The sequence below is a fragment of the Seriola lalandi genome, unplaced genomic scaffold, assembly GCF_002814215.2.
Source record: "Seriola lalandi dorsalis isolate HSWRI2012SDOR001 ecotype SW California unplaced genomic scaffold, Sedor1 jcf7180002054939, whole genome shotgun sequence".
NCBI classification, from domain to species: Eukaryota; Metazoa; Chordata; class Actinopteri; order Carangiformes; family Carangidae; genus Seriola; species Seriola lalandi.
In genome coordinates, this window is record NW_019525659.1 from 1,684,929 (window position 1) to 1,712,263 (window position 27,335).

Genomic DNA, 27,335 nt, shown 5'->3' on the forward strand with positions numbered 1-27,335 from the left:
ATTGTTTGCTAGAAGTTTATCCAAAGTGAAAAGTCAGCAGGCCGGCCAGTTAAATTGAATAACGTCTAGCTCTGTTTTAGATAAGCTATTCATGCTGAAGCACATACATACACATTTGATAGTAAGGCCTTGATGATGCTGGCAACATGTAGTCTATTTGTGATATCTAGTTATTAAAATGCACAGCTTAAAAAATGCAACAATTTTCTTCCTCTGTTACAGCACTACTGAATTAAATTTTCCATCCGTTCAGAAAAAAACAATGATGTATAAAGGTGTGCTGAGTCAGATATTGCGAAAGTATTAAAAGAACTGGACAGTGTATTTTCTCTAAAAGAAGAAAAACCGCACTTACACCTGTTGGTTTGCGCTACATCACATGTTTCGTTGCTCTAATTGGTTGGTCTGTGATAACACCCTTTGATTAGAGATTCCAGACACATTCACAAATGCATATTGACTGCACACAAACCATATACAGACCAGATGCAGTCTCTGCAAAGCTGAATTGGATGGATAAAATTTTATTTGAAAGCTGAAGTTTCTGAAGTTTGAATAAAATAATCCTTCTTGGTCTTGACTAAAACTAGACTAAAATGTCAGTGGGTTTATTTACCAATGACAAGACTGGAAATTGATTCAAAGTAAAGAAGATGAGGTTGAAATATTATAGACTTTTTATTTCAGGACTAAGACTTAATCTAAAAACAGCTGACAAAATTAACACCAGAAAGAAGCTACATTTTCTACACAAACATATTAGACTTCTTAACATCAGCAATGTGAACATTTATCACAACATAAACCTAAACATATTAAACCTGAGCATATTGTTACCTACTGATTTTATACAGAGGAGTAATTGTGATCATGAAGAAGATTTCAATTGAAATGTAAAAACCAGGCCTGATCCAATATAAACTGAAAGAACAAACTGTCAGAGCAGAGCCTAATATCCAATGATGGATTTTTACTTAGCTAGCCTGAAACATTGAGTCTTATTTATTTTTCCTAGAACTCAGGCATATATATTTCAATAAAAACACATATGTATACTGAACTTGATTGATATTTGAAATGAAATAAAACTGTTATTAATATGTGGTTGACCCCATCTGACACAAAGAGAAGGTTCCAATTTAGGCCACTTAAAGCTTTTGTTCTGAGGAAAGTGCTGAAGAAGGTTACATGATGACCATCTGTTATTCACACTGCAGGACAATCCAAAGGTCCCCACAGGATTTTTTCCCTTTGAGGTGTAGTTTGGCTCTGGAATCCAAGCACCATTAAGACTGAGGCAGACTAGAGTGTTTGCTGGAACTGCCAGCTTAAGTCCATGAAACTTGTTACCAGTGTTTTTATTTTATGTTTCTCTTGGTGGTGTAAAAATAGAAGCTAGGGCTGACGGGGCTCAGACATGTTTGGCTGGTGAATTGTACTGATGTCTCCTGGCTCTAAACTGCTCACCACTATGATTTGTGATTGCACAAGTCACTTGGGGCCAGCGCAACAAGATGTAAACATACAGCACGCACAGAGCAACATTAGCATTCAAATGCATCTTGAATGAATGCTGATGTGAGCGCTGAGACTGAAGCAGACAGTAAATTTGCAGGCTGTAAAACCAAACCAAAAGCTGGAAAATTCTAAAACTGGGGAAAGTGCAGAGGTGAGGATGATTCTCTCTGTGTTTGTCACTACAAGTGACAACTTTCACATTACAAGTTGTCATTTGATACATAGTTGATATAAAGACCCATAGTTCTTGCTGCCGTAACCCATCTCACTTGTGGCGTTCCTCAAGGGTCTATCCTTGGCCCATTATTATTTTCATTCTATATGTTCCTACTGGGTCACTTCATCCTTAAGAAGAATATCCAATTTCATTGTGATTCATATGATATACAGCGGAATATTCCACTGTCGGCTAATGTGAAACATGTTGCCTTATTTAACTCTGTGTTTTGATGCTCAAGTAAAGAGGGTTGTTCAGTCTTGCTTTATGCACAGAAATATTTAAAAAAGATCTTATCTAACAAAGCTCTGATTTGAGTTGTTAATGCCTTTGACTCTTCATGTTTAGACTTCTGTAATGCCCCTTACTCATGTCTTGGCCAAAGGATACCGTAACGAACCACATTGCTGAACTTATTGATTTTTTTAGGTGTCTAAAATATGTTTTTCCTGCTGTCTCTATCCACAGCAGAACATTGCTTAGCTTCTGAGCTAGTACTCCCGGCTGCCACTTCAAACTAGGAGGGCACCAAACCAGATCTACTGCAGATAATACACTGACTATGTATGAGTACCTCATACAACCCACATCAAATAACCCAAACTATCACTTTAACAGTCACTTTTCTTCAGGGATAGACAGAGCTCCACCAGCACAAAGAGAGCCAACGTTAAATCAGGAACTTGCAGTGAAGTCGGCCTAGTTGATGCATTTTATACCCTAATAATAAGGAATTCACATATTACTCAACTGTACATAAAACAAGCAGTAGACTTTGTTCTGACCCCTACAATTTGATTAGGTAAGTGCTGTACTATTGGGGATGTTATTATATCAGATCATGTTCCCATTTTTATAGGTCACCACCCTAGTTTAAAAAAACTTCTTTAAGAAAAACTGAATTATTTCCCTGGTATATCCCCTAGTCTATTATGCGACCCTGGGAAAGCTTACATCCATGGACTAATTATGATACACACCTTTTGTGGGGCAAAAGATTTCTGAATTGGTTAACAAACCTTAATGCTATTTGGCTAATCTCCTTGAAACAGGGCCTATACCCACAATATTCCACATATTAGACATTCAAAGGGAACTCTGAACCATAATAAATAAAATCAATATTTTTAAAATATTTTGCAAGCAGCTGTATGCCTCGCAATTCACTTCTCATTCATGCTTTACATGATTTCTTTTTCAAAAGGAACTTTACCAAAATTACAAACCAGCAAAGAGAAAATCTATGTAGACCTTAAACTCAAAGAGAAGTTAAGAACTGTGTTCAATTACTCCCTAACAACAAAGCACCTGGCCCTGATTGGTTCAACGTAAATTTGATAAAAAGTTCGACACTATCTTATTCAAGCGAGTGAGCCCTGACACTGAGAAAGCTTTTGACCGTCTGGAATGGCCCTACTTTTTTTCCACGCTTCATAAATAAAATAAATAGTACAATTTCCACGCTTCATAAATTTGGTCTAGAGGAAAACTTTATATCATTAAATGGATTCAGAGCTTGTATACCTCACCTCTCTTGGCTGTCATTACCAAGAGACTCAGGTTTAGTAATTTTAGTATTGAGCTGCCCACTGAGCCCACTACTCTTTGTCTTGGCAATGGAACCATTAGCTGCAATCAAATGAAAAGATGCATAACAGGAATTAAATTACCATCAGCTTTAAATTTCACTATACACTGATGCCATTTTGATTTATATAGACCCCCCCAAAACAATCACTCCCAATTCATAATGCTAATCAGTTGACAGTGGTTCTTCTCTTTTTCTCTAAGAGTGAAGCCATGGCAAACATCTCATGACCATTTGCTGTTACCCAGCAGGTTTCTTTTATGTAGTTATAAAAGTCTCCCCATGGTTAAAAGATCTTTACAGACCTAACTTTTCAACTTTCCCCTCCTACAAACCATAAATCATGATCTCGATAGGTGGTGAGGCCTGCCCCTATCCTTACTAGCTTGCATCCATCTGATCAAATTGATCGTTCTCACACATGTCCTGTATTTCTTTCAAATGTTTCCAATCATGCTGGCGAATACATAGTTAAGTTTAGTCCTATAATTTAATTTATTTGGTGCCAAAAAAGACCAAGGCTAAGATAAATGACCCTAATTCTACCTGGCTCAACTGTGAATGAGCGTATTTAGATGGATGGCAGCAAGTCAGGAAACTAGAAGGATACAGTAATTGTTTCTTCTTCATGAAAACCCTGACTTCCCACCTGGCTGAATGCATCAAAGTAGTTGGAGACATGGTTCAGGGAGGCTCAATCCTCACATTCCAGCAAGTAAAAAGAAAGTTTAGTGTCACTAATGATGACATCCTTAAAATTCTACAGGTTCTGACTTTTACTCTGTCCAAGTTAAAAAGGTTCATGGTCAGATTTGCTATCTCCCCTATATTATGCAGCTTAAATTCATTACCAAACTGCTATGAAACCTCAAGGCAGACAACTCTGATAAAGTTAAAGGCAAGTGGGAATCTGATCTGGGCGCAATAACAGAACCAGTGGCCTGGAATGCCTTGTGCAGCCAACCTTCCAGTGTCCGACATTGAATTCAGCCTGGGAGAGGCAATTTACAATGAAGCCAGGCACAGAATGAATCCAGAGCTATCAGATCTTTGTACTAAATGTCAATCTGCTATTGGTTAATTTCTTCATTGTTTCTGGAGCTGACTCCATGTCTGGTGGTATTGGATTTCAATTATTCAACAGCTTAACAAAATCTTTAAGCATCCTCTATGTCTTGGAGCAAGGACTTGCCTGCTGGGACTGGATGATGAATTACCTGTACCAGAGACCTTTTGCTTATCTTATTGTACTCTGCTCATAAATGTATCCTATTTATGTTAATGACTGATAAAGTTCCCTCTCTTAATCAATGGCTGCATACTGATGGCTGGCCATCATGATGATACAAGTATCATTGCTTTTGAAACTTTTTCCAGCTTTTTCCAGCTCTTATTCTGCAAGATCTGGGAGCCACCCTTTAGATACCTGGGAGCCACTAAGGCTCAAAGGATAAGGTCAGGACAAATAGACCTGGCCTGGAAAAAAGATGTGGAAATATAGCATGGAATGATATTGATCTGGGTAGTGATGTGCATGCACTTTTCTTTTCTATCTCAGTTGTTTTCTCTCCTTTTATTTTTTGTGTATGTCGGTATTTCCTGTTGGTTCATTTAGTTTTGCATTTTTTATTTCTGCTTTGCAAAAAATGTTGAATAAAAATTAATTTGAAAAAAGTATTTTTTGACATTATTAAGGTTTAAAATGTCTTATCAACATTGTTGTGACACACACATTGGTGGGGAGGGACAGCCGTCTGGAGGGGGGTGAGAGGAGGTCACAGTTGTTTCTATTTTATTAGAGGGGGGGGGGCTCACAGTGCCAGACTTTGGTTTAATGTGATCTCCAGACCACATTGTGGTGCTGAACTGTTGAGGATCAGTAGTATCAGTGGCAGTGTCAGCTGTTTAGCTCTTTTTGCATTTAAAACTAATGCTGACAAGAATACAACCTAATTCTAAATTCATGCAGCGTCTAAATTTTAGTTTAGTTTAGTATCTTGTTTGATCCTATTGATGCAGGCCTATTGTTTTCCATTGCATCATCTCGAGGAATGGAAACTGGTGGAGCAGAATATAATTTACTGCCTCTCAGCAGTGCCTCCATCATGCTGGACGTAGCCAGCTGACCCTGGAGTGACTCTGGATTTAACACATTATTGACTTACAGAGCCGACAACAGGCTCAGAGGACGCCTACACACATGTTCTGCAGAAAAGCTCCTCTCACATTTCAACTTCAAGTCAAACGCACAGGTCTGGAAAGTGTATTTCCTTTCTGACTGACGTCAGTGTGTGTATGCTCAGGTTAATGGTGACCTCTGAAAGGCTGTGGTCATTGTGCAGCTCCCCTTGGGCTGTTTGTCTTTCTCTGCTTGCATATTTTAGACTGCAGCAAACATTTAGATAAGCATTTTAGCTAGGTGAGTCTCTCAGTGTTAAACACTTTATCGCTGTTGATAACTGTTCTTCCCAAAACTTAAATGTTGTTAAAATGAAAAGACTGAGAACAGCTTTTAGAGAGAAAAACTAGAAAACTCCTAAACCAACCAAAAAGAAAGTTGAATTCTTGGACATCTAATTTCAAATGTAACAATTAAAGCTGCAGTAATGAATCATTTTTCTGTTAATAATTGATAAAATGACTACATGTAATGTGCTTGTAGTGATCGTTCCCCTCAGCGTTAGTGAGCATTTTAGCCTCCTTTAGCTCAATGTTTCGGTTTTATAGCAAAACTGCTCCCATCAACCCACAACCACAGCAGACTGCAGTTTTTAGACAAACAAAGCTGCAGAACATTCAGCAGCTAAAGAGACAGATATTTTTCTCAGGAGTTGGTGGAGACCTAAAACAGAGGTAAAAGGAAAGTGAATGTTGGACTTTGATTTATCAAGACGACTCCACATGCATGGTAATATTGCTCTCTGTGTGCTGGATGTGTTGAGAGGAACTGCTTTCTAAAACGTTGCATTAACTTCACAGAGTGATAATAATTCAGTGTTGTGTTTAGTTGTCTAAACATCGATTAATGCAGCTTTAAAATATCACAGATAGGTAATATAATTACTTTCTTTCATATATTGCATGGTATTGTAGTTTCACCAGCATCACAAGCTATTACAATGAATTTGAACGTGAAAACAACTTGGACATACCGAGGAGAGCCGGTGATAATAAACTGTTTTTTTAGGGAAGTCTGTCTTAGGACAGCCAATGTCTTCATCAGCTTTTTGCTGTGTCATTTCTGTTGATGTTTCTGGATTTGAACATTAAATAAATAATTGAATCAATAAAGCTGAGTCTATTTAACAAAAAGTATTAGTAGCAGAAGTGGAGAAGAGTCACACGAGTGAGCAAACTGACTAAATAATTAGCTGTCATCAGTCATTATAATTCAAGACAGAGTGAGGCTGCAGCCTTTGCTGCTTCTGAACTCAGCTTGTATTTCGAGAGAGGAAGAGTTAGTTAATCTTGCTTCAAATCTGCCAATACAGACCGAACCTTTCAATAAAGTCATGATCATATTTATTATCCAAATGAAGGTCTTTTAATTAAGACTCATTAATAAGCCTAATGTATCATTTGAGCATACTCCTATCTACCACTGTAGTCTGACAAAAGTGAACCTATGAAATAAAGAGATGAAGTATAACCAGAGTCCTGAAATGACGCCCCACCCCAAAAATCAAGTGTTTAAATAAAGATAAAGTGTCACTGGCCCTGGCAGAGAGCCAGACCTATTCCTGAGGGAGGATCTGAGACACTGCCTGGTGCCTGAGAAAGTCATCAGTGCCTGCTGGATGAAGGAACTCCCTGTGGAGAAAGATAAAATCCGCTGCCTGTCGTTTTACATCCTGCTTCCTGTGCATTGACCCCCATGAATTTCGCGCCCACTTCCATGTTTCCATGTGCCACAGAAAAGCTTGTGACGTGACCAAAGTGAATGTCTTGGTATTCTGGTCATTAGAGAGCCAAAAGAAACCCTTGGGGAGTGTCCACAAAGGAAAGGGTTCATCCTCCGTTGACTACTGCCCCCACAATGCCAGGCACAAAGACAAAACTTACTTGAAGTTGTCGTCCTCCACAAACTTCTGGAGTTCCTCTATGTAGCGAACTGACAGCAGATACTTCTGGACATGTGGCAGAGTCACAAGATGATCTGAAGACAGAAAGGTTAGAGGAAGTCATGTAAGATAAAAAATCTGACGTTCTACGTACAGATTTGCTTTCAATGATTTTGACTAAAGGAAACTGAGAAATTAAACTATATGAAAACCATGTGTGCTTTATGATGCTGACTCATTGATGATTCCTCAGAATGTCCACTTACATTAAAGACAGGCAGTCAACTACAAATGTCACCAGGTACCAAAATCAGAGTGTGCACACCCACATCTATCAGGATGTTCTTTTAGTGAGAGAAACGTGGAATACAAATGGAAATGACATAAAAATATGTAATCTTGGAAACAGCATCATATCAAGAGACAAAGAATGGTCAAACACATTCATCTATAAAACCATTCCTGTCTCATAATTAGTATAACACATGACACACATAACAGTATAATGCTGTCTTGCAGGAAGCTGTTGCATTGACTGACTGTTGCTGTCAAATCTACATGAGCTAAAATGAACATGTACAACTAAAGTTATTCAAAACAAACAGCTGTTTTTTTTCAGTGTCCTTCTTAATAAAGTATAATATTTGGGTGTGTTGAGTATCACCTTAGAAATAAAAGATATATTCTAGACCAACTTATATCTCTCCCATGTTATCTTTGTATCTTTGAGTCAATGCATCAGAAGAATAAAAAGACACACGCAGGATGTTAACTTGTACATGTTTGTTAGATTACACACACAGAGTGGTCAAAGCTCTGAATGCACTTCCATCTCCTCCTGGAGAGTGTGTGGACTTTACCCAGTTCTTCTACCATCCCTCCCAGCACCGATGATCTCACCACTTCTTTCGCCTGTTCTGCCAAGTTAAATGAGAGCTTCGTGCCCTTGTGATTCACTCTCAAAAAACACCAGCTCTATAAGGAACGAGTGGATCCCCTTCTGTCAAAGCTTGGCGTGGATCTCCTTGTACTCCTGGTGCCATCAGGGAGATTAGGGTTGGCTTTCCCCGCGTCCTCCAGGGACAGCCTGCCAGTCTGTGTAGTGTAGAAGCCTGAAAAGCATGGTCCATGGTCCTCAAGTGTTGAACAAATCTGATGTGTTCTATCAGTCTCCAGCAGAGTGCTGTGGGAGTTCTTGAGCAATGGCATCCAGTGAAGCAGCATCTATTGGAGGACGCCTCTCCAGTCGTCCTCAGCGCCTGTTGATCAGCCGCTCTCTCTCTCTCTCCTGGATCCGTCCTCCGAGTCGTACATTTTCAGCTGTAACTTAGTCACCTCCGCGAGACAGGAGCTAGCATCAAGCCTCCTAAGGTCAGTCACATGAGTTTGTTGACATAAGATCTGGAGGATAGGTAGAAGGATCCAAGGTGGCGATGGTCTTCGAAATACACTCCCCCCCAAAAGTATTGGAACAGTGAGGCCAATTCCTTCATTTTTGCTGTAGACTGAAAACATTTGGGTTTGACACCAAAAGATGAATATGAGACAAGAGATCAACATTTCAGCTTTTATTTCGAGGTATTTACATCTGGATCTGACACACAACTTAGAAGATAGCATTATTTGTAACGGAACACCAAATTTTTAGGTGAGCAAAAGTATTGGAACAGATAGACTTAAAATAGATTAAAGTGTATAAGACTTAATATTTATTTGCAAATCCTTTGCTTGCAATAACTGCATCAAGCCTGTGACCCATTGACATCACCAAACTTTTGCATTCTTCTTTTGTGATGCTTTTCCAGACTTTCACCGCAGCCTCTTTCAGATGTTTGTTTTGGGGGGTTTCTCCCCTCAGTCTCTTCTTTAGCAGGTAAAATGCTCTATAGGGTTTAAGTCTGGAGATTGACTTGGCCAGTCTAAAACCTTCCACTTCTTGCCCCTGATGAACTCCTTTGTTGTTTTTGCAGTGCATTTTGGGTCATTATCTTGCTGCATGATGAAGGATCTCCCAGTCAGTTTGGTTGCATCTTTCTTTAAATTGGCAGACAAAAAGTTTCTATAGACTTCTGAGTTCATTTTGCTGCTGCCATCATGTGTTACATCATCAATGAAGATTAATGAGCCCGTCCCAGAAGAAGCCATGCAAGCCCATGACATTACCTCCACCGTGTTTCACAGATGAGCTTGTATGTTTGGGATCATGAGCAGATCCTTTCTTTCTCCAAACTTTAGCCTTTCCATCACTTTGGTAAAGGTTAATCTTTACTTCATCAGTCCATAAAACTTTGTCCCACAATTTTTGAGACTCGTCTCACTACTTTTTTGGCAAATTCCAGCCTGGCCTTCCTATTCTTCTTGCTAATGAGTGGTTTGCATCTTCTGGTCTAGCCTCTGTTCTTTTGTTCATGAAGTCTTCTGCGAACAGTAGATTCTGATTCCTTCACTCCTGCCCTCTGGAGGTTGTTGCTGATGTCACTAACAGTTGTTTTAGGATCTTTCTTTACAGCTCTCACAATGTTTCTGTCGTCAACTGCTGCTGTTTTCCTCTGTATACTCATTCGATGTCTGTTACTTAGTACACCAGTGGTTTCTTTCTTCTTCAGGACATTCAAATGGTTGTACTGGCTATGGCCAATGTTTGTGCAATGGCTCTAATTGCTTTTTTTTCACCCATATACAGCTCTCTGGTTTTCATGTTAGTTACACCTCTAACTATAAATGCTATATACAAAAACTATAAAATCCAAATCTGAAACTGAGCGTAGACATTCAGTGCTATTTGTTGTTTGAATAATCAATGTAATAGGACACACCTGGGCAACAATACACACCTGTCAGTCACATGTTCCAATACTTTTGCTCACATGAAAAATGGGTGTGTTCAAAATAAAAGGTGCTATCTTCTAAGTTGTGTGTCAGATCCAGATGTAAATACCTGGAAATAAAAGCTGAAATGTTGATCTCTTGTCTCATATTCATCTTTTGGTGTCAAACCCAAATGTTTTCAGTCTACAGCAAAAATGAAGGAATTGGCCTCACTGTTCCAATACTTTTGGAGGGGAGTGTAGATAGGTAGCAAGTTATATCAACAAATTGTCATGGTTTGCCCTGACAGACAATTTACGTTTGAACTTTTAGACTCTTATGGTTGGACATTCGTTTAATTTCCTGTTTTATTCTGTACTTACTTACCTCTCATATCTTTCATATCTGGTTATTTTAATTCCTGTCTTTGTCCTGTTTCCTTCCTTGTAGATTGTCTGACCCGCTCTAATGTGTTTCACCTGTCTCCTCCCTGCCTGCCTTGTGTATTTAAGTCTGTCTTCCTCTTTGTCTCTGTCAGCTTTCCCATTTGTGTTCTTTTGGAAGTTTACCTTCCAGTACTCTGGATCTTGTTTTTTCAGCATCAAAGACTTTTGTGTTTTTCATTGTCTAAATAAACTTTGATCGGCATCTGCGTTTGGGTCCTTAAAAGTCTCACTCCTTGATTTTGAAATAAAAGAAATGGAAAATGTAGATGTTGTCATTTGTTTCCTACCATAGTTACATGACATCTGCAGGTCAGAGATGACCCTCAGCAGGTTGTTCATCTGATTGGTCCGCTGCTCCGTCTCTATGATACTGTCTGATGCAGGATAGGCTGAGTCAATGTAGATCATGTCCAACAAGTAGATCCCTGGATGAGACAACACAAGACAGCAAATCAATTAGTGGAACCCACCACTGACACTTTGCTTTGCTTTGATAAAATGCTTACTTATGGAAGTAAGTTCATGCCCTTTACCTAGATAGACAGACAGGCAGCCAGACAGGAAGATGCACACCCAACAATGAGATGTTTATATTTGTAAAAGCGATGACACCATTTTCCACATCATTCTGTAAAATCCCCAACATATTACTGTTTCAACCAGGAATGTGTCCAGTTGTTTAACAAACAAATCCTCAGCCAGCTCCGCTCAGAAAGGAGGTGATTATGCTGTTGTGGCTAATATTTCAACCTATGGCAGCTTTCAAAACTAAATATATTCTCGGTGTTGCCCAGGAACTGTAGTCAAGGCTGAAAGCCTCCAGAAACATGATTGTTTGGGGCCATCACTGGACACCATCTTTTCCACTGAAAAACAAACCAATTATATCTATTATGGGTATCGTCATAGCGTAGGGAGCCCCGCCACATGAATTCAGTGGAAGGAGACTGAGCTCTATGACATAATAAGCTTTCACAAAGTTATTAATTAAGCTACTGTAAATTAGGGGCGCCTCTATTCCAGTCCAGAGGGCTGTGTTAATACACCTGAAGCTGTTTGGGAACTGACAAATACAGTACATGTTGTTATAACATGTAGCCCCAATGTCAAGTTAAGTTCATGTCTTGTTAAATTTATTGGATAATATCTTTTATGGTCCAAGAGTGTGTTTAGTAGAGCATATTGAGCTGGATTTGAGCTGACTTTCAAGTTGCATTCTTGGGCCTTAATTAAAGCACCACCATCTGGCCGATTGGACTCATGTTTCTTGGGAAGCACTTGCAAACTATTTTCGGTTTCTGGGCAGTTTCATGTTTCTAGCTTGTTCTAGCAGGTTTTAAGCCTTTTTGTGTTCAACAGAGTGAAGACGTTCAATCAGCCCAGTTTAAACCCGCGGGTTTCAAGATTCACAAAGCCAAACAAAGTGACTTCAGCTAGTTGTGAGACCAATCACACACGTTTCGCCATAATGAAGCCTGCAGAAGTTGAATAATTGTCCACTCAGTGTTCCACTATTTTTCCCCTCTTCATCAGATGTGAATGAATCTGTGTTCAGGAGATATCTCAGGAAGCTTAATCAGAATTGCTCAAAAGCATCCTGAGTTATGAGCAAATCTATGCTAGGCCACGCCCACTTCCACCAATCTATATGGAGCTTCAGCTTCTTTGGTTAATACTTGCTTCCAGAGCATGTTCACCTAAACTTGTGATATTCTGTCAACTGGGTTTTGAGGTACTTTGTTTTTGGTATTTGTGGCGCCTCCTATGGGTCAGGCTCAAAATGCTTCAGTAGACCTGTTCCCAAACATGGACGCAAGGCAACTACCGGTTTATGATGGTTGGTGAATCTGTCTTGGCCATTTTGCTGCTAAGCAAAATGAGGTTAACTGGCCAATATCTTGACAATTAAATAAGACATCAACCAGCTTAATACAACATTTGATATTTTTGTTCCAATTATGATTTACAGAAAATTTGGTAGCAATCAGACAGAGTTCTAGGGAATCCATCACCCTTCCTATTTTTTCCCTATATTTCTTATGGAGGGACGTATCAGGAGACTACTGACTGATCTCAAATAAAATAATAATTAGAGATGAGGGTTGTCACGCACAATTATAATCCATGTAATGTAATATGCTGTTAAATTTACATTGAATACACTCTTGACAGAATATAGCATATCAAAATAATAGATGAAAACAAACAATATAATAGAGGTCAAGAAGGGACACTGGAGCGCCTACCTTCCTTCTTATTATACACTTTGTTTAATGTAAATGCACATATATGCATATAGATGTAAGTCTGTTTGTGTGTATATATGTATATGTAGTGTATCTGTAACAATTCTGTATTTTTTAACATGCAAACAAATTAACTCAATAAATAGTATATATAAATTCTAGGATGGAAAACCTCTACTGTCTGATATCTGTTTAATGTGTGACTGGCTGCTTTATTTCCTACTGAATTTCTAACAGTGGTATGGGAAAGTATAATTATTCAGCACCACATAAAAGTATTTCCCACATTTTATATCTATACGAGCACAATGCTGGCCGCTGGCCGCATGTTCCCCACATCAATTTGTGGTTGCACATAAAAGCCGACAGCGTCTTTCCTTCAGTATAACACAAACAACCGTTAAACCAAGACAGAAGAAGAGCTGCTAATTCTGGTTTCCTCGTGACTTCAATAACTATTTTTTATAAAGGGTGAAGTTATATAACAATGGTTATGTATTCATTGTGGTCAGGAAAACCCAACGTAGTACAAGTCGATGGGGAAAACACACACACATATTTGGCAATACTATAGACACAATGCATTTAGATATACAGTACATTGACAATATAGAAAACACAGTTCATGTTTGATTAGCCATCCCAATTATTTTATTCTGAAAAATCAGATATCTGAAATCAAACTATTTAGAGCTGAGATGACATTATTCTTGAAATAAACTTCCCTTAGCAGCACTTTAGAGTAATCTGATTACTTTTTCAGTGAGCAGCAGTGTGAGGGATTGTAATTTGAAATTCAGTAAATACATTAAAGTTGATTATCCCAGCAACGCTCCAGAATCTGTCGGTATGTTATGGATGAAGACAGCTGTAATCACCTTCAGTTTCTCTGTGAATGGCTGCTCCTCCATCACTGTCTGGAAGTATATCCTTACTGTACTGTATTTACTGTACTGTACTGTACTGTAACGTGGCTCTTTGAGTGTTTTCTGCAGGAAGCCGTTTGTTCTACGTGATCAGCTCAGTGTGAAATTTGACTTTTGTGAGAAAATGTGAGGAAGTTTTTTAAACCTAAATATACAGGCCTATTTGGTAAACCAATATGATGACAGTATTGAAGCCATCGGGAGAATGCGACCCAGAGAAAGCTCATCAAACGTGCTGTTGTAATACAGACATGTAGTGCCATTCTGTTTTTAGCCTGTGCTTGTTTACATTTTGGCAAAATGCCCTCATTAAAAAGTATGATGGGTTAGCTATTAACAGCTCCTGTGTGCAGTGTACCAATGGATGTACATCTATCACTGGATCAATGTGATACTGAGGCAAACTGAAATTTAAGGATGTTCCTTCCTGATGGATATCAGAGACAATGATATCCTCAGGAAATATAAATCACACTGAGTGATTTGGTTTGACTCAATAATGACTGAGTCTCTGAGTGGGACGGTTTTTGACCCGGTTAACTCTCCAGTGCCCCCCCCCCCCGGGTGGGTTGTTGTCTTCATCCTGCTGAATGTCCATGACTATTACAGATCATATCCTGTAATTTCATCATGACTAAACACCATCTAGAACAATGAGTTGAATTAATGAGGAGCAGATATTTCCTATCTCCCCCTGTGATGCTAATCCTGCTAATCCTGGTGCTGAAGACATTAGCCGTGTTCCAATTCAGGGGCCGAATCCTTCAGAAGACGCGGCCTACAAAGGTGTCTGAACTGAAATGAGACAGTCTGGTCTACGGAGGATTTCCACTTTGTGTCTCCAGCTGTGTCTGTCCGTACCACTGCGTCGCAAAGCGCGGCTCCTGTTGGCTAGCAACCTTGACAACACGCAACTTTTTTCCACAAAAACTTGAGGTTTTAAGACTGTTGGTTTTAACAGTTGTACCGTTAGCTGTTGAACTGAGCTGCAAACCCAGTACTTACATTTAACAGTGTAATCCTCAGGCTCTCTGTCAATGTTGTTTGCTGCCATAGTATTTTCATTACCAGTGAGGAATGAATCTTGGAAGAGGTTGGGCCACAAAGGATCCACCTGTCGGAGCTTTCTTTGGACGCATATGAAGGATCTTTCGAAATGGGACAGTTTAGTCAGAAACCATGATGCAATAAGTCTTTAAATGCAGCCTCAGAAGGAGGCGGCCCCTGAACTGGGACACAGCTATTGAAAGGTTGCAGGAGTCCATCTCGCCATCACTACATCGTGCCAACACTCTGATGTGAGGGCTCCTGTAGCAGTGAGGTAATATGCAACCTATAGTGTTTCATAACCCCCAACGGTTCTGCCTGATTAGGCTTCAAATGCTACACTGGAAAATCACTGCAGCTGAAGTTCATTAGCAGACTGATTAGTAGACATGAATAGGTTCCATCTTTTTTTTCTTTTTTGTACAGACTGTAAATATAAATCTCCTCTGATTTATGTCACAATGAATACTAGCTCTATTAATGCTGTCAACAACAGCTCTGTTGCCTAAGGCACCTCTTTCCAGCTCTGGTCTCACCTTGACCTCTTTGTGTAGTCCTGTTTGAATGCTATCACAGACACATACAGTATCTACTGACTGATACATGTGTTTTATCTGAGGTCTCTGGTTGAGTGTTGACCATTGAGCTGCAGCTTTGTGCTCCTGTTGATCATAAAATCAGTATATTCTCACACTGTCTGTTTTCCTGTGGGAATCTCCTCTGACTGTGTGCATGCACTTTCATCAATGGAGAACAGATGTGGAGGCTCCACAGAACCACATCCGTGGTTTGTCTCCAGCACACAGAACAAGCTACCTCACTACAACACACCAAGCAGCTGAAGCTCTGCTACTGCCATAGGATGTACAGTAGGACATATACACATGTAGTACTACATGGTAGCTTCTCTGGGCTTATAGAAAACAGTTACAACAGACCAACATGGCCCCTAATGTAACATTTAACAAGGACTTTAATGTGCACAAGGCTTCTAGTTTTAGTGAACATATAACAAGAGGTAAAGGATGATGTCATGAGCCTGTTCGGGCCTGAGATGACAGAACTCATCCAATCAAATACCCATTACTTCAGTTCTTCCCCAACGCTGCTGCACGCCTCATGTGGTGGTTAACATGAGCTGAAGCATTATTACAAGCATCCATCATTGCGCAAAACGACCCTGTTCTTCTCGATGGTTGCCAGTGACTGACGGTCAGCTGCTGTTGTTTGGTGAGCTCATTACTCAAGTCACAATGGAAAAACACAAATTTAAATTGTGTCTCCTGCTGTTTCAGGCCCCTGGGAGCCAGTTCCGACAGAGAGGCAGACTGCTGGAAATCAGGTTTAATTGGAACAATATCATGAGAAGAGAATCCCAGCTTCATTCACATAACATCACTTAAAGGAAACACAGAACATCCACTATTGTGTTTTGTTGACTTTTCTAAAAAAAAAAAAAAAAAAGAGAGAGAGAAAAAAAAGAAAAGCTTCTATTTTGCACTGCGATGGAAGCCCAGTTACTTCATCACTGCTGGTAATATAATGGTATAATATGGAAACATACTTATAAAGATCAGTTTCTCCCTGATGTTGAGGCCCTTTGGCAAAAACTCATTTTAAATGCACAATATGTCATTTTCTGCGACTAGGGGTCTCTCCATCAAGCCAGTACCCAAGGACAGTGTTTGGTGATGTGAAGTAGTATGGGGTCATGGGAGTTGTTGCCTTCACCACCAGCGGGTGTTTTTGCAATCAGCTTCTCCTGGATTGGATTCCTTCAGTCAGTCAGTCAGTCAGTCAGTCAGTCAGTCAGTCAGCCCTTCAGGAGGTTTTTACCTGGAGCTGAATTATCATCAGACAGACCAGGTGATTCAAACAGGTAGAAACACTGAGTAAAGTAAATCTGATCTGCTGCTGCTAATGTTTCTTGGCTAGTTTCTCTAATAACTTCGTTGAGGGGGTTTTCGCCTGGAGCCAAATTATCCACAGAGGTGGATCATTAAATCCTATGAAAGCAGTTTCAAGGTTGAAAATAAGTCAGTGTTTCTCCAATGAAGTTTGGCAGACACAGGACGCCTCGGAGGGACGTCTCTGCGATTTTTCTTTTCAACAGGATGCATGTCATCCCCACAGCAGCCTAAATGACTGTGTTCTTTAACATCCATGCTTTTTGCTTTAATTACAAAGGTTCGGAGGGATTCAGCACACGACTGACAGAGTGCAGGAGGTCCAGGCTTTCTCTGTTTACTGGAAACCTTTTGTGGACACGACTGCAGTGTGGCTGAGATATGATGTGGAAAATAGGGGCAGACGCAGCATTTTACGGGGCTTTGGAAAAGACAAGAGGGCACAGGTGGACAAGTTGGGGAATGTGGATTCATAAAAGTTACAGGACTCCAATAAACTGAGGAGCACAAACACCTGTGCAAACTGTTCCAGTGTGGAGACATTTTGGAATATAAGGTTGCAAATATATTTGTTAAGGAAAAGTACAAGTTTGGATAAACTGAAAACTCTGATTTTTGTTTTGTTTTTTTTTGCATATGAAGAAAATAATCTTAAACTCTGTAGATGCAGAGAACTGCAGGGGAGGAATGTGTCTCAGTAGCTTCACTCATTCTTATCTGGAAGATCCCAGCAGTAGGTTAACATTGGAATTCGCAGGTTTCCTCAGAATATTGAGATACTGTCATTTTTCAAACATAAAAATCATCACACATTAAAATATTTTCTCTTTCTCTATTTACAGGCTTGTGACATCATCATTACACGTCTTAGCTTCCAACTTATGTGGTTGTTTTTTAGAATAAGTTCATCTTACAGCACAGGAGAGAGTCAGTGTTCCAGGGATATAAGAACCATGTTGTCAGGACAATCAGAGCCTTAAACACATTTAAAACGTGTTTGCTTCTTTATCTTTTTTTCCTTTGAATTTTGGTAATGTTGCTCTGGGTGACGTGTACTGGACACGTGCGGTTGCAGTGCAGTGAGTCACTTAGCAGTGGGGTCCACTGTGTGCTCCGGTATATGAGCTACAGTGTGGGGCTTAATTGTTTTTTAATGTTAACTGAACGAGGTCGTCTTTTTGAAGATGGTGGTTTAATGGACTGTGTTTAAACTGTCAGGAGTGTCGTTTGTCATTTTTGTAAACCGTGAGGAAACTTTCTTCAGACACAGCACGTGTTGTAGTGTCTGTGAGGAAGTGAACTGTTACAGAGGTTAGGTATTTTGGAAACTGATTTCAAATACATTGTTTTTTTTAAAGTGTCGACCCTTTTTTTCCTAATGTCTCAGGAACTGTTTACCAGGAAGTTTGATACTAACAAATTACATGGTATATTATATATATATATGTTATGTTTCCTTTTATGTATTAAAATATAAATTGTATTAATGCTAACAAATTACTTAATGTAAATTTGATGCAATTTACACAAATAGAAGAGGAGGTGAAAATGTTCAAAATGAACCATGCTTACATTAATTCATCTAACTTAAAAAAACATTGGTTGAAAATGCCGTTTTCAGTCTCTATAAGTTACAGTTTTACAGTGTCTCCATCAAACTCAATGCATTAAACTAAAGAGTTTTTACGCACCTTCCTTTAAACTGTGTGTTCATGGGATTTGTTGCTGAATTAGAAAACAGAATATTAACAGACGTGTTCTTTAAAAATTCATGGCTGCATTTATAAAGCACTTTAGTTTTGTCATGAAGGTCTGAGGCCTTTTGGTTCCCAGTCACCTACTTTGGCAGCACATCCAGTGTTGCTATGGATACATTAATGTGAGGCACTGCTTAACATGTATGATAAAATTTTAACTAATGTAATTACTACAAGCCAAATCAAATTACTAGGAACTGCTTTTCAGCTTGATTAACAGAAACATTTATTAACAACAGGCAGGAAGTGATAAATGATCATTTACTATCACACATTGATCGACTGCAAGTGAAAACTAACACACAAATAAACAAACGCTGCACACACACAACCACCCATTTGTAGTTACACTGGCTCATGTTAAAACACTGGAATCAGTCTCAAGATAAAATCTGGTGCCATAATCAGTTTTATTCATGTAAACACACACACACACACACACACACACAGTGTGGAAATTCTTGAGCAATGCAGTGAGAAACATCTCACAGCAGCAAAGACATGCCCACAGGGGGTCAGAGGTCAGAGGTCATGGAGCAGGGGTCAGGCCTGCTGCACCAGGACACAAACACACAAGCAGTTTACCTGTCTCTGTTCTGCTCGAGTCAACTGTAAGGACTCAGCTGTCATTTTCTGTACGTGTGTTTGTCGTCTGGTGTTGTGTGTTTGCTGCGCTGACTGTGAGCTTCATCAGCTCAGTGTGTGGTCCAACCACCTGCTCCCAGGGGCCAGACAGAGCTGTGACTGCTGGACTGCAGAGGGCCAAAACCCTCAACTGGAGCTGAGGGCCCAGGGCTCTCACAGCTCTGCAGCACAGAGACGGGCTGAGGCAGAGGCCATCAGTGTTTGTGTTGGCTCTGTTTCCTCTGTCTTTGGATGTGTGATGCTGTTAAATGTTTTCTCTTCAGGGTCAAACGTTGCTGCTGCAGATTTATCTCTTCAGCTAAGCTCAGGGGTGGAGACCAGAACACAACCTCAGAGTTACAATCACAACAGTTCAGCACCTCCGCTCCAGTCTCTATTCATGGATAAAGCCCTTAGAGATGAACCACCTCATTTTAAAGGCCGTCAGCAACACAAATAAACAGAAAGTACAACTTAAAACAAATCAGCACCAATACACTCAGGTGCTGTTCAGACCTGGTGTTAACGCACGTTACCACTTGTGTCTGTTTTTAGCCGACTATAACAGACAGGTCGATTGTCAATGTGTTTGTGAGAGTTCATTCTAAACGTAGAATCATTTTAGTCAGTAAAGTAGTCTGTGGACACCTGACCCTGGATCTGCTGAAAATGATCCTCCTAATCATTAGCTTAGCTCAATTTAAAAACCTGGTCTGTTTGGTTTATAGAACATAGATGAAGCTTGTGTGTTTACATGCTGGGTTGTGTAGTCTGTTCTATAGTCTGTATAGTCAGTCTACAGATCTCAGTTCTGTCTGTGCCGACAGTTTCCACTGAAATATGATTATTTCTATATTATTCTGGAGTGTTCGTCTCAGTTTATTTTCCAAGTTGAGGTATTTTCTTATATCAGAGCCTCATATAAATAACTACTTCATAGTTATCTGGTAAAACTACAGGAGACAGTCATATGTGTAAGATGATGGTCCACAGTAAACGCTCACACTGACCCTCTCTTCCTCTCTTACTCTTGTGTTTTTGAAGCTCACTGAATGCGATATCTTTCACAAGGCTTGTGTTATGTATAAAAGCAAAATTAAACTTCTGGCCCATCAAATGCCTGGGTCCTCGGCCTGAATATACTTCCACATCTGGGCAGACTCCAGCTGTTATCCTCCTCCAAGAAGATTTTCTGTGTATGCCAGAATTGGTCCAGATGTGGAAGCAGCACCTGACAATCATGCTTTACATGGGCTAGATTCGGGCAGTGGAACCAGGGCGTAGACTGGGCCAGAAGAAAACAGGCATGCAAGTACGGGCCCAATTTATTTTGCTATCTGTGTTCCCTCGCAAACATGCAAGACGAGAAAAAAGCATCTTATAAAGGGTGAGAAAGGTAAAATTAAATGTAGAGTTTCAGTGTGGTCTGCAGAGCTCCACAGGTTTGGGATGAGCTTGATAAATATCAGCATCTCTGTCTGTGTTTAAAAAGAACTTAAAGCAGCAATTGCTACTAAAATACGTTCAAGACCCCAAGAGGCTGGGGTCTTCAGAACCGGTTACTCTACTGTGCTACTATCTTCATTTACCATTTATTTCTGATTGTGTATGTCTTACACTTTGGATTCATGTTTTAGGGTTCAGGGTATTAGGATTTAGGATTGAGGTATTTTGTGGCTATAGCTGTATTTTTTACACACAGGGACCAGGCATGGTTTGTTTGCTTTCACTTGTAAAAATACATCAATGAATGAAAAAATGCATCTCAGTTAAACATTGGGTGTTTGGGGTAAAAACACTGAGTGCAGCTATCACAGCAAAAAACCTGCTTCAATCTTTCATTCAGATGTTCACACACAACAATGTCCTGAGACAGTGTGAGAAATAAATTACGCCTCACCAACTTTATGTGGAAAGTTATGATTTCATCATTAAACATTTGACAAACAGAGGTTGGAGCAGCAGGGAGAGTCTTCATCACTAATGATCACACACTGGGTTTACAAGACGTGTGCAGACTGTGTCGGTGCCAACGTGGAGAAGTGTAAAAGCTCCGCTGATGAGGGTGGGATGGAAAACAGTTGTGGAAATACTGGGCAGCACCTCAGGCAGCATTTTAGTTGGGTTTATAATGAAGAAACTCAGAGTTCGAACTGTGATCACACTGTTCATTACACCTCATAATGTCACTGGACAGAATGAATCTTTTTATCTCTAGCTGTTCAGATGTGTTGCTGACAGAGTGAAAATAATTTTATCAAAGACCTCGAGAAGACAAATGAGTCCATGAGTGTCATGCTTCAAACTCCAGGAACTACACCTCCTGTCTCCAGGCTGAAAACCCCTCCAGATACATTCTTCTCCATGCTACACCCAAACCCCTCGGAGACATACTGGCTGTCCATGATATCAGCTGTGTTGGCAGGTCCAGCTTAAATATTACATCTGCATAACACAACACCAAATGCTTCACAAATATTTGCCGATTGTGTCATCCTGACAGACGGAGTGCGGGGTGTAATGTGTTTCAGCTGTGCTCCGTCTCCCTGCCTCTCTGATGCTCAAGAGGAAACCGGACACAAGGCGTCCACCGGCCCATTACACCAGTCAGACCATCACAGGCGGGACTGGACTACCAACCGGGCCCCGAGGGACCATGACAGAACTTATTCACCCGAAGAGGTTGTAGAAGTCTATTGTCAAATCGGCAAACATTTAAGAAGCTGGGATCAATGAATGATTGTAATTTATGCCAAATATATACAGTATACATTTGCACACATATTTGTTTTTTCACAAGGCTCTTATCAGACAGCTGCCTTCATGCATAAAAGCTGACTGACCCTTTTACTACTGCCAGTCGAGTTTGTCTTTCTGTTCAGACACACAACTGCAAGGAGTGATGTCATCACATGAACTTACAGAGCACACACACAGACACAGTGGAGAGAGAGTGAGCTGCTAGCCGCCGTGCTAACTGGTAAAACAGATCTGTCTCGTCTCATCCTCAGGTCGGAGCTTCTGGAAAAGTGTCCGAGCCTCCGTGTGAGACGCTTTGATCCGTGACGGTGTTTTTAAAAGTTATTTAAGAGCAGTTCACCCTCAGAGGAAGGAGCAGCTTACAGTGGTTCAGCACCGTGCTGGACAGGTGACAGCTGTGTTTACAGTGTCGTGGGAAAAGGGGCGAAAATCAGAAAGTTCGCCCAGGTGTTGTGTTTACATCACTGCCGACCAGAGCCGATAAATTCCCACATCTACTGCAGAGTCATGTGACCCGGGTGTGAATGCTGGTTGTTCCCTTTTCTGTTGCAGACATGATGTTAGCAGGTCTGAGCTGGTTTTTTGACCAGAGGAAAAGGGGCCTAGTTTTATTCATCCATTAGGAACTTCATTTATGCAAACACATCACACAGCCGGAAAAACCAAAAACACACAGTACGCAACAAACAAGTGCAGCTTAGCTAGTGTGAAACTGGTTAAACTAGTGTGCATGCTTAAATGAGTCCATAGAAAAAATAATGGTAGGTGAGTGAGGTCAAGCCCCAGGATAACCCAGCCATTCATGAGTCTGGACATTGCCCCACTATGTCCTGAATATGAGAGACTTGTATCTGCAGACTGCTGTAGATGCTGCTTAATGCTTCTTGCTGTTGTTCTTGCATGTGTTTCCTTTAACTGCTTGATGTTGGATTTCTGTGTCCCCCTCTTGCTGTGTCCATTGTCTAAACCGACAGGTTTTAATGTTCCGCTTCTGCGCCCTGTGAGTCATTTCACCACGGTAACTGCTCACATTTTTACAACTGAACTAAACGACTGTTTGTCATGAAAACTGAAACCTGGGTAAATAAATCTGTGAACAGGATCAGCTCACATGAGACCTGACACCTTTAGCTTTAACATGTCATTTGATTTACCAGCAGTTTGACATTGTCACCATCAGTGAAAACCTATATAGTGTTCATCACTTGATTTTTAAAAAAAAAATGGAGGTAATGATAGAGCGCTTAAATGTAATGACTGAAATGACAAAAGTAATTTTAGGTTTATCCTACTACAATGGTAAATGTACTTATATAGCACTTTTCTTTTTTGAAAGTCTTTTACATTCAACTGTGTGCACGTTTGTAATCTTTTCTATAATCCGTAGGCCACACACGCACGCACACGCACGCACGCACAAATGATACATCAGGCCCTTTGGGTTTCAGTATCTTGCCCAGGGACACTTCCACACGCGGACCAGAGGAGCCGGGAATCAAATTATCAACCGTCTGATTAGTAGATGATCCTCTCCGCCTCCTGAGCCACAGCCACTGGCAACGTTTTGTAGTTGTACGTGATAATGTGGTTATAATCACTGTGTGGGAGCTGCAGTGAATGATTTTTAAGCTGATGACAAGTAAAGTCCTGATTAAATATATTTTGGTGTCTCAGCTGAGTCCTGATGAAAGGAGAAGTCTCTCTTCTCTCTCACTGTTTTTCATACACATGATTTTATTTCTTAAAAATTCGGATTATTTCATTTTCTTGGAAAACCAAATTGGTTAAATGTCTGATATCAGTTCTCATATCATTTTAATAATATTTCGTGACATAGCTTTCACAGGGCAGTTTATATATATATATATATAGTCTAAAGGTCTCTGTCCATTTGTTGTGTGATTATAGATCAGGTTTAGCTTCTATATTAATACTGTGAAAGTATCAAAGCCTCAGTCCACAGAGAAATGCACACAGCCTGTATTCAGAAACTGAGCCTTAAAACCAGCCGTCAGGACTTCTGGGACTTTTTGATGTCACAAGTAGTCACTAACCTCAGCCGTGCCCCAAGCCCCGCCCACCTGGACCCACCATCCAACCTTGCAGGATTTGGTTTCTCTGAGTGTTTTCCTGAAATCTGCTACATTTATTTTTATTGGATCACTCAGAAAACAGTCAGCCAATCACAAGAGAGGCTCAGAGACTCCTCTCTTCTTATGGATCAACACTCCAAATAAAACACAGAAGTGTAAACTGACCTTTAAATCAACAACCGATGTTGATTGATGTGCTCATGTACTTTTCCATATTCTTATTTTAAATAAGTCACTTATACTTTTCATATACTCTTTTTTTGCTTTTTCCTTCTTATGTATGTATTTTTTATTTGTTTACTTACTCATTTACCCATTTAACACATTTAGTTCATTCATGTGCTGATGTTCATGTGTTATTTGCTTTATTGACCTACTATTATATATCTATTTTCTTTATTTGTCTTCTTACATACGTATTTACTGAGCTACTGATGATTTACTAATTTTATCAATTAACATATCTGTGTTTTCTAGTTGTTGTTCAAACATGAGCTCAGTGCTCTGACTGGATTATCAGGATCATCACTTCCTGTATACCACAGACTTTGTTTTCTTCATGAACCAATCAAACAGCAGCTATATAGAACAGTAAAAAGCTGTGAGGTGAAGAATCATGAGTTTGCTGCTGTGATCTCGGTCTGAATGAAGAGTGAGCTGCAGCAGCGGAGATGCTTCACAGCCCACTGCCTCTTCCTGACTGCTTGCTGCCTGGCTCTGCTGTAGATCATTACCAGGCCCATCAGAGCAGCAGGCTGGTGCATGAATAGAGAGGACAGAGAATGGAGAGCGGTCACAGGCCGGGGCACGTCCCCCTTTTATAAAGCACAGGAAGGGAACAGACGCGGGACTGCATGACGCACAAAAGCCGCTAGAAGAAGTCTAAAGAATCCCACTTTGTTAAAATGCACATACAGGAAGGATCGCGACAAAGAGGAGGAGGAAAGGAGAATCTGGTTTTATGCTTTCCTGCATGTTTCAACTTCACATAAAGCTTCATAATATTTCCTTTAGTGATTTGACTTGGCACTAATGTATCTACAGTTCCTCCTCCTCCACAACACAGACTGCCTAGTTCTGATAAGAACACAGCTCATTGAAGCTACAACATTAAACCATCTGATCATTTCTCTGCACAAGATTTTGGACCTAGAATAAAAGTACCAATCAACACAAGCGTCTCCTCCCAGAGTCGAGTTTCTCCAAACGTCTGAGAGGATCATCGTCGTCCTCACCTCTGTGACCTCTGAGACACAGGGATAAAGGTCTACCATACATCTCCAGTCTGTGAGCGTCTCGTGCAATTAGAAACAAATACAATGAGTCACTGAATATTTGTGTTTGTCGAGTCGAGTGTTTGTCAGGTGTTATGTAACCAGTAAATTACTATGACAACATAACAAACTGTATCCAAACTCTTCCACCTCTGGTTCTGGCAGACTGTCTGAATGGACGGCCTTTGCCTGGTTCACAGATAAACATCTCAGCTCACAGAGTCTGTGTAAGGGTCATCTCAGAGGCGGGGAATACAGTAAAATACCCAGTCTTAAGCTGGTAGACTACATCTCTCTGTTCCTGTTAAAGTCCAGGATTACAGGTCTGTCTGAGGCCACAAAGATCAGAGCCACCATCTTTGTTCAAACTGAAATTAAAATTCATTTAATCAGCACCTACACAGCTCTTTACATGTCTACAGAGTCATTACAGACCAGAAGAGCAAGGAGTCCTGCAGCAGACGGTGTGGCCCCCACAGAGCCCTGATCTCAGCATCATGCAGTCAGTCTGCGATCACATGAAGAGACACAGACACTGAGGCACAAGGTGCTGGAACAACCAGGTACCTGAAGAACTGTGCAGGTGTACTGAAGACAACCGGAGCTGAGGGGGGTCACAGCAAATACTGATCTGATTTAGGTCTTTTACTCTTTACTGCTCTTTGGATAAAGTTCACTCAGAAAAAAGAAACAAAAGAGCTTCTAATACAGACAAAACCAAAAGGAACCAATAACATCTGTCCTGCCATTCTCAATTACCAGCCTGTAGAAGATTCTAAGTACTAGTACTAGAACTCTGACTTTATATGTGAACTCAGAGAGCAATTTTGAAATAGCATACTGGAGCCTGGTTGAAAGCATCTCATCATTAATGAGACTGTTTGGTTCAGAAACTTGAGTATTGAGAGCAAACAACACGCTCTAAAAATTGTTGACATTGCAGGGAAGGTGATCGGCAAGTCACAAAAACAGCTTTGCAACATATTTGACAGTGATGTTCACAGAAAGGCTAAGCACATATAGACATAATCCCCTATGCCATACACACACTGAACACAAAGTGACTGGATCAGGAAACAACATTTATTTTGTTTCGCTGTCTGGTATTTATATAATCTATCTGCTACAGTGGCCCAGATGGGTCGACACAATGCAGAAGCCACAACGAGGATGCAAATGAAAACCACAACGGCTGTGAGAGGCGGTCCGTCTACACTACTGTTGTGGTTTAATTTGCATTCGTCTTATGGCTTTTGCATTGTGTTGACCCATCTGGGCCACTGTAATCTGCTGCTACCTGCTCATTTTGCACTATTGGAAGTTGCACAGGTTGTATGTTTTTACTGTACTTTGGAGAAAGACAAAGACAAATTTCCACTGAGGTGGATAATAAAGTCAGTCAATCAATCAATCAAAACTATTCAGGGTTATTTTTTTAAAGCTTCCTCACTTTACTTTTAAAGCCTAAGACTTTTGCATAGGACTGCCAATCATTAGTATTTGTTTTGACTTGTTGGCACTAAAAATACACCTTGTTAGCCACACTTAGCTTAGCCTCTGACTTTAGCTCCACCTACATGACTTAATGTCTCTACACACGACGCTGCACCGTGTCATGCTCTGAGCTGAGAATTATTATATTAACATGTTCTGAATGCCCACTCTTGTCAACTTCTATTGTGATCTCACATTGTGATAAACACATAATAAAACACAAACACTAACAGGCATCACAGCAGTGATATGAGCAGCTGTGTGGCTGAAATGACCTCATTAGCTCCTGTATGTAAATACAGGTTCTGGCAGTTCCTATAGTACTACAGTCTAAGTGTCTCTGCTGCTGAACCAGAGACGGAAAACAAACAGTAAAAATGTGAGGTAAACATCTCTCTGTCCCAGAACTTCCCTCAGTTAGAACACACCAAGATCCACATGCTCCAAACCTGTGACCTTCCTGCAGCACATGCAGCTGCTGGTCAGCTTTCCCGGACTCCTCCACAGAGGGGGAGCAGTGGAAAAAAAGGACTGTGGGGCTGAGAGATGCAAGGGGGGGGGGGGGGGGG

General features: G+C 40.4%; 1 protein-coding gene across 1 annotated transcript in view; it reads right to left on the bottom strand.

The window, feature by feature from the left end:
• The window catches only part of LOC111648088 (ras-specific guanine nucleotide-releasing factor RalGPS1), a 106,208-nt gene that overhangs the window by 31,074 nt on the left and 47,799 nt on the right, over positions 1-27,335 (bottom strand). The window contains exons 9-10 of the mRNA XM_023397849.2: positions 10,926-11,063; positions 7,386-7,479 (exon numbers count right to left, since the gene is read on the bottom strand). Of these exons, the coding sequence (XP_023253617.1) occupies positions 7,386-7,479; positions 10,926-11,063 (232 nt within the window). The remainder of the gene's footprint in view (positions 1-7,385; positions 7,480-10,925; positions 11,064-27,335) is intronic.